This window comes from Dermacentor albipictus, chromosome 2, assembly GCF_038994185.2.
Source record: "Dermacentor albipictus isolate Rhodes 1998 colony chromosome 2, USDA_Dalb.pri_finalv2, whole genome shotgun sequence".
Lineage (NCBI taxonomy): Eukaryota > Metazoa > Arthropoda > Arachnida > Ixodida > Ixodidae > Dermacentor > Dermacentor albipictus.
The window spans coordinates 207,318,654-207,334,125 of record NC_091822.1 but is presented as its reverse complement, the minus strand read 5'-3'; the positions used below and the strand labels follow the sequence as shown (position 1 = coordinate 207,334,125).

General features: G+C 46.2%; 1 protein-coding gene across 7 annotated transcripts in view; it reads right to left on the bottom strand.

The window, feature by feature from the left end:
* Positions 1 to 15,398, bottom strand: part of LOC135903419 (tyrosine-protein phosphatase non-receptor type 11-like) — a 256,113-nt gene extending 240,715 nt beyond the window's left edge. For 3 of the 7 annotated variants that reach the window (XM_065433750.1, XM_065433751.1, XM_070534633.1), the window contains exons 1-2: positions 15,213 to 15,398; positions 3,475 to 3,585 (exon numbers count right to left, since the gene is read on the bottom strand). In XM_065433750.1, the coding sequence (XP_065289822.1) occupies positions 3,475 to 3,585; positions 15,213 to 15,226 (125 nt within the window). In that variant the 5' untranslated portion in view covers positions 15,227 to 15,398. Of the gene's footprint in view, positions 1 to 3,474; positions 3,586 to 14,788; positions 14,931 to 15,212 lie in introns of those variants that run through there. The other 4 variants (XM_065433748.1, XM_065433752.1, XM_065433749.1 and 1 more) reach the window with 4 other exon arrangements.
* Positions 15,399 to 15,472: the final 74 nt, after the last annotated feature.

Below are 15,472 nucleotides of genomic sequence, written 5' to 3'. Positions count from 1 at the left end.
ACACCTGATGGCCTATACCAATTTAATGTAATGCTGTTTTTATTATGCAACGCCCCTGCCACCTTCGAGCGTATGACGGACTCATTGCTCCAAGGTTTCAAATGGTCCACATGCCTCTGCTACCTCGACGACGTCATCGTCTTCTCGCCAACATTCAACACTCAGCTAGAACGTCTCACAACTATACTTGATGTATTTCAAGAGGCAAAGCTGCAACTTAACTCGTCCAAATGTCGTTTTGGCCACTGGCAAATTATTCTTCTGGGCCATCTCGTTGACGCTTCCGGAGTACAGCCTGATCCCGACAAAACTTGCGCTGTCGGAGAGTTTCCGGTTCCGAAGACAGCCGCAGACGTTCGAAGTTTTCTAGGGCTATGCTCATACTTTCGTCGTTTTGTTCCAGATTTTGCGACAATTGCTAGACCCCTAACTAATCTTTTGAAGAAAGGCGTACAATTCTCGTGGGGCACTGGAAAGGCCACCGCCTTCTCTCGTCTCGTCACTTTTCTAACCTCACCACCCATTCTCGCCCACTTCAACCCTGATGACCCTACAGAATTGCATAGATGCCAGCGGTCATGGTGTAGGTGCCATCTTAGCCCAGCATCAGCATGGCCAGGATCGCGTCATTTCTTATGCAAGCCGCCTCCTAGCACCATCGGAGCGCAACTGTTCCATTACGGAACGCAAATGCCTTGCTGTTGTCTGGGCGGTTGCAAAGTTCCGTCCTTACCTTTACGGTCGCCCTTTTTCCGTAGTCACTGACCATCATGCTCTTTGTTGGCTCTCATCGCTAAAAGATCCTACAGGCCGGCTTGGTCGATGGGCTTTGAGGCTACAGGAATTTTCATATTCCATGGTGTACAAGTCTGGCCGCCTGCACCAAGACGCTGACAGTTTGTCGCGTTACTCTGTTGACGACTCTGACTCCTCCAACACTGCCAGTGCTTCTTGCGTATTCTCTGTATCCCAGCTGCTTCATTTCGCCGACGAGCAACACCGTGACGGCTACATCAGAGCACTCATTGACCGTTTTGAACACTCTCCGGCCGATGCTCCTACCACCCCCAAACTAACGGCCTCACTGAGCGTTTGAACCGCACCCTTACAGACATGCTATCCAAATACATTTCAGACGACCACCGTGACTGGGACCTGGCTCTACCTTACATTACCTTTGCATATAACTCTTCCCGTCTCGAAACTGCTGGCTTTTCCCCGTTTTACGTCCTGTATGGCCGCAAACCGACGCTACCACTGGACACTGTGCTTCCACCCGCCACAGCTTCAACTAGCGATTATGCCCGTGATGCAATCGCCCATGCTGACCATGCTCGCCAACTTGCGCGCGCTCGTCTACAAATGTCTCAAGACAAGCAGAAACACTACGATCTCCGTCACCGTGATGTCCATTTTGAGTCCGGCGCCCTCGTGTTGCTTTGGTCACCATCGCGTAAAGTCGGCCTTTATGAAAAACTGCTTCCCTGTTACACAGGCCCATATCACGTGATACGCAAAGTGACCAATGTCACCTATGAAATCGTTCCTAGATACGCCCACGACGTCCTCCGCTGTGACAACCAGTGACATTGTCCACGTTGCCCGACTCAAGCCCTACAACTCTCCATGCACCTAGGATATTTAACACCACCGTGACGGTGCTTTTGCCGCCGGGGGGGGGGGGGGGGGGTAATATTACGATATGATTGAGCGACGCTCAAGAGACGAGCCGGCGCGAGAACGACGAAGAAGTTGGTCGGTGCCCTTGGCACGAGCGAGTGTCAGCCTGGCTGCCTGGCTCCAGTGTAAATAGCGTGTAAATAGCATCTCTCGTCTGTGTCTTTCCACACCTAACAATATGATGATTTGCTGGTTAGATAGATAAGCTTTGCACAGGTCGGAATAGACCTCAGTAAGTACAGGATTTTTATGTTTGTAGGGTGACATTAAGGCCTTCACCACACTTAGGGAGTCTGTATATATAACGGCTTTTTCGAGTTTTGATTTCTTTATATGCTTTACAGCCGACCATATAGCGTAGGCCTTTGCCGTAAAGATACTTGTTTCTGGATGTATTACATCGGTTTCCGAAAAAGAAGGACCGACGGCTGCATAGGATACTTCGGCATGTGACTTGGAAGCGTCTGTGTAGAACTCTGTGCATGAGTGCTTGTATTGAAGTTCTAGGAAATGCATTCGAATTTCTACCTCTGAAGCATGCTTTGAAACTTTTAGAAAGAATACGTCACATTCTGTGACCTGCCAGTCCCAAGGAGGTAATAGCTTGGTTGGGCGCATTAAGCGGTGCTCCAGGAGTGGGACATGCATTTCATCGCTAAGGTCCTTCACACCCAGTGTGAAAGGCCGTCTTATAGACGGACGGTTGCGGAAAAGTGTAGCACACGTCACATCACTAACGGTATTAAAACATGGATGTTCAGGATTAGAGTGCACTTTAAGAAAATATGTAAAGCTGATGTATGATCTCTGCAAGTGGAGAGGCCACTCATTGGATTCGGCATATAAGCTTTCAATCGGGCTTGTTCTGAAGGCGCCAGTTGCTAAGCAGATGCCCAGATGGTGGACAGGATCCAGCATCCTTAGCGCACTCGGGGCGGCAGAGTTATACACTACGGCACCATAATCCAATCGTGACCGAATTAGGCTCTTGTAGAGATTTATTAGACACTTTCTGTCACTACCCCACGTTGTCTTAGATAGAAGTTTCATTAGGTTCATTGTTTTTCGACATTTTTCTTTCAGATATTTAATGTGTGGAATAAAAGTGAGTCTATCGTCAAGTATAATACCAAGGAATTTGTGTTCTTTATTTACAGGTATCTGTTGTCCACACAGTTCTAAGCAAGGATCCGGGATCAGGCCTTGCTTTCGTGTAAAAAGAACAAGAACTTTTGTTAGGATTGATGATTTTAAATCCATTTTTCTCTGCCCATTTCGATACTTTGTTCAAGCCATGCTGTACCTGTCTCTCGCACACTGCGAGGTTACAGGACTTAAAAGCTATTTGAATGTCGTCCACATAGACAGCATAGAAAATGGCCGGCGGTAATGAAGCACGAAGCGTGTTCATCTTCACGATAAAGAGCGTGCAGCTAAGCACGCCCCCCTGGGGTACACCAGTTTCCTGTATAAAAGTATGTGACAGTACTCTGAAGACACGATTCGACAAATAGCTTTCAATTAGGTTTAGCCTATTGCCATAAATGCCCATTTCTGACAAGTCTCTCAAGATTCCGTAGCACCACGTTGTGTCGTATGCCTTCTCCATGTCGAGGAATATGGATAGGAAAAACTGTTTGTGTACAAATGCATCACGGATGTTTCCTTCAATACGTACAAGATGATCAGTTGTGGAGCGCCCCTCTCTGAAGCCACACTGATAGGGATCAAGCATTTTGTTCTGTTCAAGGAAATGAATGAGTCGCCGATTAATCATTTTTTCAAATAACTTACATAGGCAACTTGTGAGGGCTATCGGGCGGTAACTTCCCACTGAGGAAGGGTCTTTGCCTTGTTTCAAAACCGGGACCAGAATGGCTTCCTTCCACGCGCTTGGACGGTACCCTGCATCCCAGATGGTGTTGAAAAGTGTGAGTAGTGTAACTTGCGTATCATTGTGTAAGTTTTTGAGCATTTCATACATGATTTTATCAGACCCTGGTGCGGAGCTCTTGCATGCGCTCAAGGCAGCTCTCAATTCAGCAATACTAAAAGGACGGTTGTAAGGCTCATTCTCTCGACTTTTTCTTCTGAATGGCTTACATTCTTCTATTTGTTTATATTTAAGAAAAGATTGTGAATAATTGGTTGTACTTGACATGCTCTTAAAGTGCTCCCCAAGTGAGTCTGCCTGATCTTGCAGTGTATCGCCCTGTGTGTTTACCAAAGGAAGTGAATATGCTTGTCACCCTCTTATCCTATTAACTCTGTTCCAGGCTTTGGCCTCATCCGTAAATGAGTTGATACTCGATAGAAACTTCTGCCAACTTTCTCTTCTGGCCTGTCGGCGGGTTCGCCTGCCTTGGGATTTTACTTTTTTGAAGTTGATAAGATTCTCTGCAGTGGGAGACACATGCAGCAACCCCCACGCTTTGTTTTGTTTCTTACGGGCGGTCCTACATTCGTCGTTCCACCACGAGATGCGCCGTTTGCATGCCAAGCCACTTACTTCAGATATGCATTTAGATGCGGCATCTATAATGAATGCTGTAAAGTACTCCACAGCAGCATCGATTTCAAAAGAAGACATATCAGCCAACGAGATATTAGTAAGAGTTCGGAATTTCTCCCAGTCGGTATTCTTCCACCTAGGAGCTTCTGGAGGAAATTCATTTTCTTTAGATGTTCTTAGCAGTACGGGAAAGTGATCACTCCCGTAAGGATTACTCGTAACTTCCCATTCGAGTTCGGGTAGTATAGACGCGGAAACTATACTAAGATCTATTGACGAAAAGGTTCTGTTTGCAAGAGAGTAATATGTGGGTTCTTTCTTGTTGAGAAGGCACGCTCCAGAAGAAAAAAGGAACTGTTCGACGAGACGATCTCGCACATCGATACGAGAGCCTCCCCACAAGCTGCTGTGTGCATTGAAATCGCCAAGAACAAGATAAGGTTCTGGCAATTCATCTATGAAGGACTGAAATTCATGTTTAGTTAATTTGTAATGTAGGGGTATATAAAGCGAGCAAATAGTGATGAGTTTGTTTAGCAGAACAACTCGCACCGCCAGTGCTTCAAGGGGCGTTCGTAGCTGTAAAGGTTGACAGGCTATACTTTTATGAGTGACAATCGCAACACCACCCGATGATGCGACGGCATCATCGCGATCTTTGCGAAACGTAACATACGTTCGGAGAAAGATTGTGTGTTTGGATTTAAGTGTGTTTCCTGTAAACACAGCACTTTTTGATTATGTTTGTGGATGAGTTCTTGCAAATCATCAAGGTTTCTAAGGAGACCTCTGATGTTCCATTGAATAATTTTGTATCCATATTTAAAGTAAACTAGTGTTGTGTGTACGGAAACAGAGGTGATGCCTTAAGTTACAGAGCTCTTTCGAGGCCCTGTGACCGGGGTTTTGCTTTTTCTGAAGCGTTCGAGGGAACCTCGCCACTCCTTAGGCGCTTGGTGCGCTGTGGGGATAGGTGTTGTGTCCATTGCCTCTTGTGAGGTGCCGGACATGCGCTCTTGCGAGCGAGAAGTTTTTCGTGAGGGTCTCACCTCGGAAGGTAAGACCCCTGCGCCCACCAGCCCGGAGGTCGATGGGGCTCCCTGTGAGATTTGGCTGTGCTGGCTGTTGCCAGCGCTAGAAGGGGCCGGGGAGGTTGAGGCAGCCTCTGCGCCTACCTTCGTGGCCGCTACCAGTCCTGCGGGATCGCTGCTCGTAGCGCAGGTTGCTGCAGATAATTCTTGTGGGGCCGGCAACCCAAGGGTAGCCTGACCTGTTTGCTGGTTGGATAGAGTAGGCTTACCTACTTCCACCCTGGGGGCAGGAGCGAAAGGTACCTGCTCGCTGCTCGCGGGCTGGGCACTTGGCAATGGCCGCTGCGACGCTGTTCCCCGACGCGCTGCATCAGCATAAGGTGTGCTGTGGAAAGGTGAGCACCGTTTACAGGCTTCCTTAAACTAAATATTTTCCTTGACTTTAAGGGTGATTGTGTCTTTTTCTTTCTTCCAGTTCGGACAGGAGCGTGAGTAAGCTGGATGGTCACCACTGCAGTTCACACAGTGAGGTGTGCCACTGCAGTTGTCAGAGGGGTGGCCCTGCACTCCACACTTTGCACAAGTTATTTGACCATGGCAGATCTGGGAGCCGTGGCCGAACCTTTGGCATTGGAAACAACGTCTAGGGTTTGGAATATATGGTCGGACAGTTAGCCTAATGTATCCTGTTTCAATGGTTTCCGGCAGAACGCTAGTTGCAAATGTTAAGATGAGGTGTTTGGTTGGAATTTCTTTGTTGTCTCTTCTAAGGATAATACGTTTTACATCAGTCACATTTTGATCTTTCCACCCTTCCAGGAGTTCAGCTTCTGTCAGATCCTGAAGGTCTGCCTCTGATACGACTCCGCGTGAGCTGTTCATTGATCGGTGTGGTGTAACATAAACTGGTATGTTACCAAATGTCAGCAGGCTGCCTAGCCTCTCGTACTGATTTTTCTGAGGGATTTCAAGAAGTAGGTCTCCGCTTGCCATTTTCTTCACCTTATAACCTGACCCTAAGGCTTCGGTCAAGGATATTGAAACTATGAGTGGTGAAATAAGCCTGGCCTGTTTTGCAGCGTTCTCACTATGTACAACATGGTATTTCGGGTATGTTTCTTTTGTGCGGATCAAACAAGTACTTAAGTCATTGGTGAATTCCCTTTTCTGAGGGTGACGATCAAGTAGGCGGGGAAATGCAGGTGTTCCCATAGTATGTTACTTCGTTTTCGGCAGCAATGGCGGCCACCCACCACGGAGCCCAACTAGGGGACGCTGCAGCACTTAACGGGTAAGGCTGCAGGCGCCAGCCGTACATTGTCACTATAACCTAATATATTATACCCAAGGGAGGGCACATACACAAGGTTAACCCTTGCCGCCATGGAGAAAGGAAGTAAATGGAAAAGAGAAGAAGACAGGAAAGATTAAAAAGTGAGAGATAAAGGCGAAGGCTTGAGGGGAGAGAGACAGGAAGAGGCGACTGCCGAATTCCCCCGGGTGGGTCAGTGCGGGGGTGCCGTCTACATGAAGCAGAGGCCAAAGAGGTGTGTTGCCTCCGCCGGGGGGCCTTAAAGGTCCGAACACCCGGCATCGGCTCAACCCCCAGGATCCCCTTTTCCCCGGACACGGCTAAGCCGTGCACGGCTACACGCGGGAGAGTCCAACCCTCGTGTGCTCGGGTACGTGGTGTCGCAACACACCAAACGCCTGCTGACACAGACGCCCCTGCGGGGAATAATGCAACGTCGTTCGCCAAGTTGTGGGCACAGCGTGTTAACGACGAACCCTCGAAGTCCCATTTTGTGGTATGGGCATCGGCAGTAAATATGTCCGGCTATCCTGCAGTGATAGAGTGGGCGGTGGTCAGGAGCGTGCCAGACGTCTGTCTTCCTCGGGTAGCTGCGCTGGCGGCGGTGGACGAGGGAATTGCGACGTTACAGGGCCCTGGCGCAGTTGCAGAGGGGGACCTTGACGACAAGCGATGGCAGCATAGGTCATCGTTTCCGGCACTGGAAGTGATGATTCGGGTTGCACTTCGGTAACGCCCAGTGACCGTCGCAGTTCATCCTTGACGATGTCAGCGACTGAGGACACCTGAGGTTGCGAGGAAGGAAACATCTTGCACAGTTAATTGCGCACAATGACCCTGATGGTCTCTTGGAGATCACCGAAGCCCATTGTTTGGATGGCGGACCGCGGCGTGAGCACTTGGCAGTTATATTGCCTAGTGCGCATTTCTAGAGTTTTCTCAATCGTCGTTGCCTCTGTCAAGAACTCATCTACGGTCTTCGATGGGTTTCGGATAAGTCGGGCGAAAACTTCTTGCTTTACACCTCGCATCAAGGAACGCACCTTTTTCTCTTCGGACATTTCCGGGTCAGCGTGCCGTAAAAGACAGGTCATCTCTTCCGTGAAGATGGCGATGGTCTTATTGGGTGGTTGGCCTCGGGTTTCCAGCAGAACTTGGGCTCTTTTGTAACTAACAACGTTTGTGAACCTCCTCAGGAAGTTACTGCGGAACAGGTCCCATGTTGTAAGGGTGGAACTCCCGGTTCTCAAACCAAGTCCTCGCGGCATCTTCCAAGGAGAAGTACACATGTCGTAGCTTATCCTCAGAGATCCAGTTGCTGAAGGCTGGAATCCTTTCGAAGGTTTCGAGCCAGGTTTCCCGATTCTTCGACGTGGCTTCACGGAAGGTAGGGGGCTTTCTGGGTTGTTGAAACACAATGGGTGACACCAGGGCTGCCATTTTGGTTGTCTTAGCCACAATCTTCTTGGTCTTCTCAAGTAGAAGTCCAAGCTCCGGGGGCAGCTGTTGTAGATGCTGGCTTGCTTGATGATCCGTGACTACGTTGGTGTCTTCTTTGCAGTCCGGGCTTGGATCACGGCTTGTCGGGGGCATCCAGTACATCAACGAAAAGCACCTCCATCAGATGTCACGTGGTAGTGATGTATGAAGAACACAGTAGCAATACTGTGAAAGACGAAACTAACTTTTATTGGGCAAACCTGTGCCCACAAAGGCAGGCTACACCTGAAGAATGGCGACAACGGCAAACACAGTCGGCGATCATCAAAATTTGATCAGCGGGTGAAGCGTGTCAGCTTTTATACATCAGTCGTCGAATGTTCCAGAGTAATCACTGGGACCCGCATGTCTTCCACAAAGTTCTACATTATTCGCGTCGCGCATACATGCAACGAGATTACACAAGGTTCGGTTACAGACAGCGGATGGAACCATCGATAACATTCCAGAAACTTTCTATACATGCAGGCGCTTCCTGCGCTGTGCGATAACATTTGTTAGGCGATGAAACGTGGTCGCCTGATAAAGATGAAGAAGTACACGTGTCAGAAGCAGAAAACAATATAGACAATGCCAATTCCTCTGTGAAACAAGATGAGCTACGCAAAAGAAGGAGAGATACCAGAGGCTAGCCCCATCTCGTCATAGGTCAGAAAATTCCAACAAATGTCACCGAGCAAGCCATACAACAATGCAAGAAACTGGCTGTCATCGAAGGAGAGGCTATCAGTAAGTTGAGTGTTTCAACCACCACTGAACCAAACTCTGAATACTTTAATATTGTATGCATGAATCCATCATAACATATCAATACTATTTTAACACTATGTGCACCTCAGAAAGCAACATCAAGGCCCTTCCCCATTCATCATCATCAGCCTATTTTATGTCCACTGCAGGACAAAGGCCTCTTCCCACGATCTCCAATTACCCTTGTCCTGAGCCAGCCGATTCCAACTAGCACCTATAAATTTCTTAATTTCGTCGCACCACCTAGTCTTCCGTCGTCCTCTACTGTGCTTCCTTTCTCTTGGTACCCATTCTGTCACCCTAATGGTCTAACAGTTATCTACTCTATGCATTACATGACGTGCGCAGCGCAATTTTTTTCCATTCATGTCAATTAGAATGTTGTCTATACCTGTTTGCTCTCTGTCTCTTAAAGTTATGCCTAGCATCCTTCATTCCATCGCTTTTTGTGCAGTCCTTAAACTTGTTCTCAAGCTTCTTTGTCAGTCTCCAAGTGTCTGCCCCATATGTCATCACCGGTAAAATGCACTGATTTTATACCTTCCTTTTCAATAATAACAGTAAGCTTCCAGTCAGGAGCTCACGATGTCTGCTGTATGCGATCCAAACCATTCTTATTCTTCTGTGAATTTCCTACTCATGATCAGGGTTCCCTGTGATTAGTTGACCTAGGTAAACATACTCCTTCACAGATTCTAGAGGCTGACTGGCGATCTTGAACTCTTGTTCCCTTGCCCGGTTATTCATCATTGTCTTCTGCATATTAATCTTCAGCCCCACTCTAACACACTATCAGTCAAGGTCCTGAATCATTTCTTGTAACTTGTCTGCAGTGTTGCTGAATAGAACAATGTCATCGGCAAAATGAAGGTTGCTGACGTGTTCGCTGTTCATCCTTACTCCCAAACGTTCCCAGTTACATAGCTTGAATATTTCTTCCAAGCACACAGTGAATAGCATTGGAGATATTGCGTCTCCTTGTTTGACTCCTTTCTTTATAGCTATCTTCCTACTTTTCTTGTGTAGAATTAAGGTGACTGTGGAATCTCTGTAGATATTTTCCAAGGTATATTTACATAAGTGGTCTGTACTCCGGGATTACGCAATCCCTCTGACTGCTGGTATCTCTACTGAATCAAATTATTTTTCGGAATCTATGAAAGCCATACAGAGAGGCTTATTGTACTCTGCAGATTTCTCGATAACCTGAATAATGACATGGATTTGATCCACTAGAGAATCCCTTCCTGAAGCCCGCCTGTTCCCTTGGTTGACTAAAGTCCAGAGTGGCCCTTATTCTATTGGAGATTATTTTAGTGAATATTTTATGTAATACTGGGAGTAAGCTAATGGGTCTGTAATTTTTTTAGTTCTTTATGCCTCCCTTTTGGTGGATTAGTATAATGTTTGCATTCTTCCAGTTTTCTGGGACACTTGCAGTCAATAGACACTTCGTATAGAGAGCAGCCAGTTTGCCAAGCATTATGTCTCCTCCATCTTTGATTAAATCGGCTGTTATCCCATCTTTTCCTGCCGCTTTTCCCCGTTTCATGTCTTGCAAGGCCCTTCTGACCTCATCTCTAGTTATAGGAGGAGATTCTGTATCCTGTTCATTATTGTTCCGAATGAAATTCTCCCGAGTCCTCTGGGTACTGTACAGGCCAGTATAGAATTCTTCCACTGCATTTATTATACCTTCAAGATTGCCGATGATATTAAACTGCTGACCTTTCAGTGCATACATAGTGGTTTGTCGTATGCCAAGTTTCCTTCTTACAGATTACAGGCTGCGACCATTTTTTACGGCTTCCTCAGTCTTTCTCACATTGTAATTTCGAATACGTATCACTTATTTTCCGCCTTGTTTGCGGCACAACGCTCCCTAGAGGACACGTAAGAACTTCCAGTGTATAACCAACATTTTCTATGAGGCCTGGTGAGGGGCCCTTTAACGTTATGCCTAGCATTCTTCGTTCCGTCGCTCTTTGTACAGTTCTTAACTTGGTCTCAAGCTTCTTTGTCAATCTTCAACTCTCTGAGGCTGACTGGTGATCCTGAATGCTTGTTCCCTTGCCTGGCTATTCATCATTATCTTTGTCTTCTGCATATTAATCTTCAACCCCACTCTTACTCTCTCTGTTAAGGTCCTGAATCATTTCTTGTAACTTGTCTGCAGTGTTGCTGAATAGAACAATGTCATCGGCAAAATGAAGGTTGCTGACGTGTTCGCTGTTCATCCTTACTCCCAAACGTTCCCAGTTACATAGCTTGAATATTTCTTCCAAGCACACAGTGAATAGCATTGGAGAGATTGTGTCTCCTTGTCTGACTCCTTTCTTTATAGGTATCTTCCTACTTTTCTTGAGTAGAATTAAGGTAGCTGTGGAATCCCTGTAGGTATTTTCCAGGATATTTATGTAAGCGGTCTGTACTCCTTCATTGCGTAATGCCTCTATGACTGCCAATAGCTTGACAGAATCAAATTCCTTTTCGTAATCCATGAAAGCCATATAGATAGGCTTATTGTACTCAGCGGATTTCTCGATTACCTCATTAATGACATGAATGTGATCCACTGTAGAGTATCCCTTCATGAAATCAGCCTGTTCCCTTGGTTAACTAAAGTCCAGAGTGGCCCTTATTCTATTGGAGATTATTTTGGTGAATATATTATGTAATACTGGGAGTAAGCTAATGGGTCTATAATTTTTCAATTTTGTAACGTCTCCCTTTTTGTGGATTAGCATGATGTTTGCATTCTTCCAGTTTTTTGGGACCCTTGCAGTCGACAGACACTTCGTATAAAGAGCCGCCAGTTTTCCAAGCATTATGTCTCCTCCATGTCTGACTTAATCGACTGTTATTCCATCTCTTGCCGCTCTTCCTCATTTCATGTCTTGCAAGGCCCTTCTGACCTCGTTGCCAGTTATAGGAGGAGTTTCTGTATCCTGTTCATTACGACTCCTCTGGGTACTGTACAGGTCAGTATGGAATTATTCCGATGCTTTACTATACCTTCAAGATTGCTGATGATATTACCCTGCTTATCTTTAAGTGGTGCATACATCTTTGTTTGTCCTATGCCAAGTTTCCTTCTCACTGATTTCAGGCTGTGTCCATTTTTTACAGCTTCTTCAGTCTTTCTCACACGAAAATTTAGGATATCACTTATTTTTGCCTTGTTTATCAGTTTTGATAGTTCCGAGAATTCTACATTTCTTGAGTTGGACACTTTCATTGTTTGTCATTTCTTTATTAGGTCCTTTGTTATTTGGGAGAGCTTGCCTACTGGTTGCCTTGGTGCCTTGCCTCCCACTTAAGTTGCTGCCTCTGAAGCCAGCATCGTTACGGTTTCATTCATTAACTCTATGTCATCATCATCTCTGTTCTAAGGCTGCAAATTTGTTTGCAAGTAACAGCTAAATTTGTCTGCTTTTACCCTTAATGCCTCTCAGTTGACTTCTTTCTTCTAGACCAATTTTACTCTTTCTCTCTTCAAATTGAAGTGAATCCTAGCGCTTACTAACCCATGATCACTGCACTTTACCCTACCTATCACTTCTACATCCTGCACTATGCTGGGATCGGCAGAAAGAATGAAATCAATTTCATTCCTTGATTCACCATCAGGGCTTTTCCAAGTCGACTTTCTGTTGCTACGCTTCCTGAAAATGGTGTTCATTATTCTCAGCTTATTCCCTTCTGCGAATTCTACCAGCACCTCTCCTCTAGCGTTTCTAGAATCGGCACCATAGTTGCCAATTGCCTGCTCACCCGCCTGCTTCTTCCCCACTTTTGCGTTGAAGTCATCCATTACTACTGTATAACGAGTTCGCACTTTTCTCATCGCTAATTCAACATCTCCACAAAACTGATCTACTTCCTCATCATCGTGGCTGGATGTTGGAGCATAGGCTTGTACTACCTTTAATCTATACCTCTTATTAGGTTTAATTGCGACTACGGCTACCCTCCCATTAATGCTACAGAGTTCATCAATGTTGCCTGCTATGTCCTTATGGATTAGGAATCCTACTCCGTATTGCTTCTTATCAGGGACACCTCTATAGCAGAGGACACGCCCGTTATTCAGCAACGTATAAGCCTCACCAATTCTAATCTCACTAAGGCCGATGATATCCCAAACAATGTCTGATAGTTCCTCGAACAGTACTGCTAAGCTAGCCTCACTCGAAAGAGTTCGGCAATTAAAAGTTTCCATTAGTGGCCTGTCCGGACCCAGAGATTCTTAGCACCCACTGCTGCGTTACAGGTCTGACCGCCGCGATGGACAGGTGCTCCGCAGCTGCTGGGGACTGAGGGCCGTAAATTAATTGTAGATATTACCTGTGCATCATATGTTACACGCTTGAATAGTAAGAACACCACCATAACAAAGAATTATTCCCACTAAAATGCTAATTTTGCCATCAGAAAGCTAAGTGGGCCTGCAAGAAGTCTTGTGTGACTCTTTGCTGCGAGCCTTCTTGTTTTACAAAGTTCTGAAATACAGCATATACTTTTGAGGACCTCCTGCATCACGTCTTGCTTCAACAAAGGCCCAGCATACTTTATGAGGTACACAATCATAAGGAGTTAAAAGAGTATGAAAATATCAAGTAGCAAATATCAATAAAGTCTAACTGCTAGATCTTTCTTGGACGTTAATTGGTTGACTACATTGAGAGCAGTCAAGCCTGTCACATCAGCTAGGTCCAATATAAGAACATGGAAAGCAAGCTGGTCGGAATGAGAGCCAGACACAGTGCAAGGGGCCAGATTTCTGCAGTCGCTGCACAATGCACGGCTGCATGCATTTTTTCACACTGCTGTAAATAGTTCGTGCTAAATGCAAGCACAGGTTGGCAGAGATCGGAAAAAAATGACATCAGTTTTAAGATTGTTACCGTATTTGAGTGAATGTTACATTTACCAAAGTCATCCCCAAACTGTGTGTGAAAGAAACTAATGTAAGCCCTAACAGTTAGGCATAACTGGAGAAATACCAGCTTGAAATGGGCCAGTGAGCCTCAGAGGCCATTCCAACAGATCGGAGATACTGGAATTGGTCACATTAAAAACAAAAGTGACTGACAGAACACATTGCCAAGGATGCTCTTCTACCAATCCAGCCCATTGCATAAACATCAATGACAATGTTTACGGCACCACAGGTGCAACACAAGCTAATTTCCCTGATACTAAATTATTTGGACACATATACAAATTGCAAATAAACAAATGAAAAGGTATCTGGCGCCGCACCATGACAGCAGTGAAACAACACAGGTACATCACATCACCAGATGTTGAAGGAGCAAAGTACGTAGTTTGAAGGGAACGCCAAATAGTGTTAAATAAATGATCAGCAAGTAATACACTGCTCTGAACCAAAAAATTTGTAAGCTAGCCGAAAGGCGGTGCATCCTTATTGGATGACAGGAAATTAGTGAGCAGAAGCCACCCGCCCAGTGCATCTGCTTAGCACATGCTCGACAGCACTAAAATGCACAAAATTAAATGAGTGTATTTATTGTTTCCAGCCTTAACGTAGTGCCGAGAGCTAGGTGGGAAGACCGTGTGCTTCTAAGAAATGTGAGACACAATCATTATGGTGAACATGCAACGCAACAAAGTAACGTGCAGAAAAGGTGACCAATGGCCCGTCACGTTGCCAAATGAAAGCAGTGCAAGCCAAAGATCTTGTGATGCTTCTGACCGTGTGCTCAGCTTCTGTCCTTCGCGGCAAATGTCAGTGCCAACATCGCCGGCGTCAACCCCTTCTATGGTCAATGCCAGCAAGCAAAAGTTTCGAGCACGCTCCCACCGAATACGATTTCGACGGCACCCGGTGCTCTCTGGAGGCCTCTTTGATTCCAACTCAGAGCCGGTGCACGATTTTTTTACTTTTTTTGATAATTACGGCACCCCGAAGGTGGATGGTCCTTCAAAATTTCCCTTCCCTTTATGCACTTCCGTTTTATCGTCTTTTCGGGAACAAACCTTGCAAAGTAGCGCTGTGTTCGTGCGCATCGCAGTCTTCGTGTATCCAATAGCTAGTAGCTCATAAACGCGACCCAAATGTGCACGCAGTCTCGTGCGTATAAAAGCGAAAAGTGGGCCACCTCGTCGGCTCAGGCCGCTGGTTACGAGGAACGAGCGAATCTCGGCAACAGAGTCGGGATGCTTATCTGCGCAACGCGTCAGCGTTCAGTCACGAACATACTGCCGCTGACACAAGCTATGCACACAACAAAGCTTATCTGCAACTAAGTGCAGAAAAAAAAAAAGAAAGGGGTGACCTGAAAGTGACTTTACGCAGGCTCCGTGAGCATGAATGAACTCCCAAAGCACGTCTCAAGTTATGCTAAAAAAAAAAAAAGAGGGAAAGCAACTGCCGGCGAAGGGTTGAACGCACAGTACTTGCCTTCGCGCCGACATGGCAGAGCTGCTCAATCAGAGCGATTCAAACTTTTCTGACGGATGTTCGGAAACTCTCGGCTTGCGGTCAATGTAGTCAATACGAAGCGGCATTATTTAGAATTAGAACCGCTCCTAGTCAATGGCGTTCATTTCTGCGCTGCCGAGACCGATCCCGCCATTGCCGCCACCTAGTGCCGAATAAGTGATCGAACTGTGGCCAGCTGTGGCAGGGCCTTCCACGTACTTCGCTGGTGAAAGAGTCCG